Genomic DNA, 2181 nt, shown 5'->3' on the forward strand with positions numbered 1-2181 from the left:
AGGATGCTGTTTGCAAGGTGCTTTCTTAAAGTCAGTGACGCAGACCCGACAGATGTACTGAGTCATCAGAACAGTCATGAAGGGTTTTTCTGTTTTTCTAAAGCAAAGCTACATCATGACCTTTCAGATGACCCAATAGTTGGTAAACAGAGGGCATGACTGGGAAGTACTGCTTTTGAAATCCAAAGATGGACATTGATACAGAGGGACTAGTCAACAAGAGGCTCTCACCTCTGCTATTCTGCTTTCAACTTACACAGTCCAGGCCCTTTCCCACTGCCCTTCAGAGTTTTCAAGTCCTTCAGGTCTCAAATCACCTGTCTACCACCCACCTGAGGCTGACAGTCACGTACACGCGGCATCTCACATAACCCTTTTCTCTCAGATAAGGTCTACTGTGGGTCTGAACACTAGATGCCAACATCCAGCTCATTCTCTATATGAAAACTACCCATCTGAAACCACACCTTCCCAGGGCCTGGGTGGACATAATCCTTTGAAGTAAATAGAGGGGAGAGCCCAAATAAAAATTCCTGCATGTGGCATCCCCGTCAAATGACAACTTACCGACTTCCTGAATAATTCTGCTTTTTCTCTTCAGCAAGAAGAAACTTAGCTTGAGCTTTCTGGGAGGATCAGGAGAAAGAAGAGAAGAAACGAGGAAAGGATCGGAGGGGTGGGAATAAGAGACACAGGGACAGAGGGAACGTCACATACCAGGAATGTATCCACTGCTGGAACAGAGTGCACTGGGCTGTCGGAGGGAGGAACGATGGGGTGGGGTAGAAGGGGCAAAAGGGCATGGAGGGGGCAGACCTTCAACCTCCTTGCACCCAGCAGAGTGAGGAGCTTAGCTGGTCTCTCCAGGGAAGTCCTGTTGGTCACTACCAGCACATCACAATCTCCTGTAAGCATGATCTTCACTCCCTTCCTTCCACCTGCTGAAATGGTGAGAATGATTTCCCTCTATTGTCATGGACTGTCCCTTACGGTCCTAGGGGTTGGGGCTCTGCAGCTCACTGCTGTATCTCTAGCACCTAGAACAGGGTACGGAATGCACCTGGTCATTGCGAAATGACGTAACAGGAGCCGGGTCCCGTCAGTACGAGGCTATTTATTTATTCTGTTTTGCAGTACATGAAAGGTCTGCAAAAAGACCCCAAGGAATGTGACGTCTGGTCTGGCATGAAAGAGAGCACATCTGATGGCACAGTCTCATCCTGGGAGCCTGCTCTTCTGGGAGGGTCTTGGTGGGCCCAGTTCCAAAGAGCCTTGGCATGTCTCACCAAAACCTTCAGGTGAGGGCTTGGAGCCGGCTTCTGCTTCTCTCACTACTCACAGCCAAGCTCCCCTGCCTCCCCTTCCTGTTCCATCAAGAGAACCCCAGGCCAGGCCTGAATTCCCAAGGGCTCCCAGGGGGTCACTTATCACTCTGCTTTCCTTTCTAGGGGAAGATACTGGACACTGAGAAACTGAAACCCGGGGAGCCAAAGACACAGACCTGTGAACGGTCTTCAAGACCCATCTGCTGCCCCATGCCCCTGCTCTTCCCCACTGTATCGGCCACTGGGCCTCAAATAAATGCTGGCACGCTTGACTGTTTCTGCTTCCTCATACTTAATGTAGCTTTCAACACTGACGCCGCCCTCAGGTGACTTGAGACTCGACAGCTTTGCTGGTGGTGGGCTATGGAGGGATGGAGCTAATTAGCATGACCCTTAGCCCTGGAAGGCCATCCACCCTCCTTGAGGCAGTGCTGCTTATTCCTCATACCTGGTTGGAGTGGATGGCGACCAGTTCACAGTGAGTTTTCCACATCTGACAGCTCTGACGCTGCTGGGGAATTTGCACGCAAGAATGAAAAGAAAATAACATCTCTCTTCCCTCTAGCAAGGGACACAGCCTTCATAGCTGAGAAAAATTGGGCAGGGTTTATAGAGCAGATTGTGGGCGGGACACTTGGAGGATTAATCCTAAGAAAAGGTCTAAGAAAAGGTCTTTGACCCCTAATCTTATGAAGAACTCCCCATGAGCCTACCACAAGGCAGATGGCTTCTAGCAGATGACCTTGTCTCCAACTAGGACTGTTTCTTTTCATATGGAAGGTTCTTTGCCTTCCTGAGGTGACCTTGATATGTGCTGCTACAAAATATCACCAGAAGTCCGTGACAGGGATTGGGT

The 2181-nt window shown here is 49.9% G+C and overlaps 2 protein-coding genes across 3 annotated transcripts in view; one reads left to right on the forward strand and one right to left on the reverse strand.

Annotated features, from left to right (window-relative positions):
* LOC102490373 (doublesex- and mab-3-related transcription factor C1-like) overlaps positions 1-1870 on the reverse strand; it is a 43026-nt gene extending 41156 nt beyond the window's left edge. The window contains exon 1 of one of the 2 annotated variants that reach the window (XM_006171578.3): positions 1774-1870. The gene's annotated coding sequence lies outside the window, so the exon portion shown is untranslated. Of the gene's footprint in view, positions 1-567; positions 686-1773 lie in introns of those variants that run through there. The other variant, XM_006171577.3, reaches the window with a different exon arrangement.
* On the forward strand, positions 808-1590 carry LOC114006718 (protein FAM236B-like). Its single transcript, XM_027769485.1, has 3 exons — positions 808-949; positions 1135-1298; positions 1449-1590. The coding sequence occupies exons 1-3, from the start codon at positions 914-916 to the stop codon at positions 1474-1476; spliced, it is 228 nt and encodes a 75-aa protein (XP_027625286.1). The 5' UTR covers positions 808-913; the 3' UTR covers positions 1477-1590.
* Positions 1871-2181: the final 311 nt, after the last annotated feature.

Source organism: Tupaia chinensis, unplaced genomic scaffold (genome assembly GCF_000334495.1).
Source record: "Tupaia chinensis unplaced genomic scaffold, TupChi_1.0 Scaffold149892_1, whole genome shotgun sequence".
Classification (NCBI taxonomy): domain Eukaryota; kingdom Metazoa; phylum Chordata; class Mammalia; order Scandentia; family Tupaiidae; genus Tupaia; species Tupaia belangeri.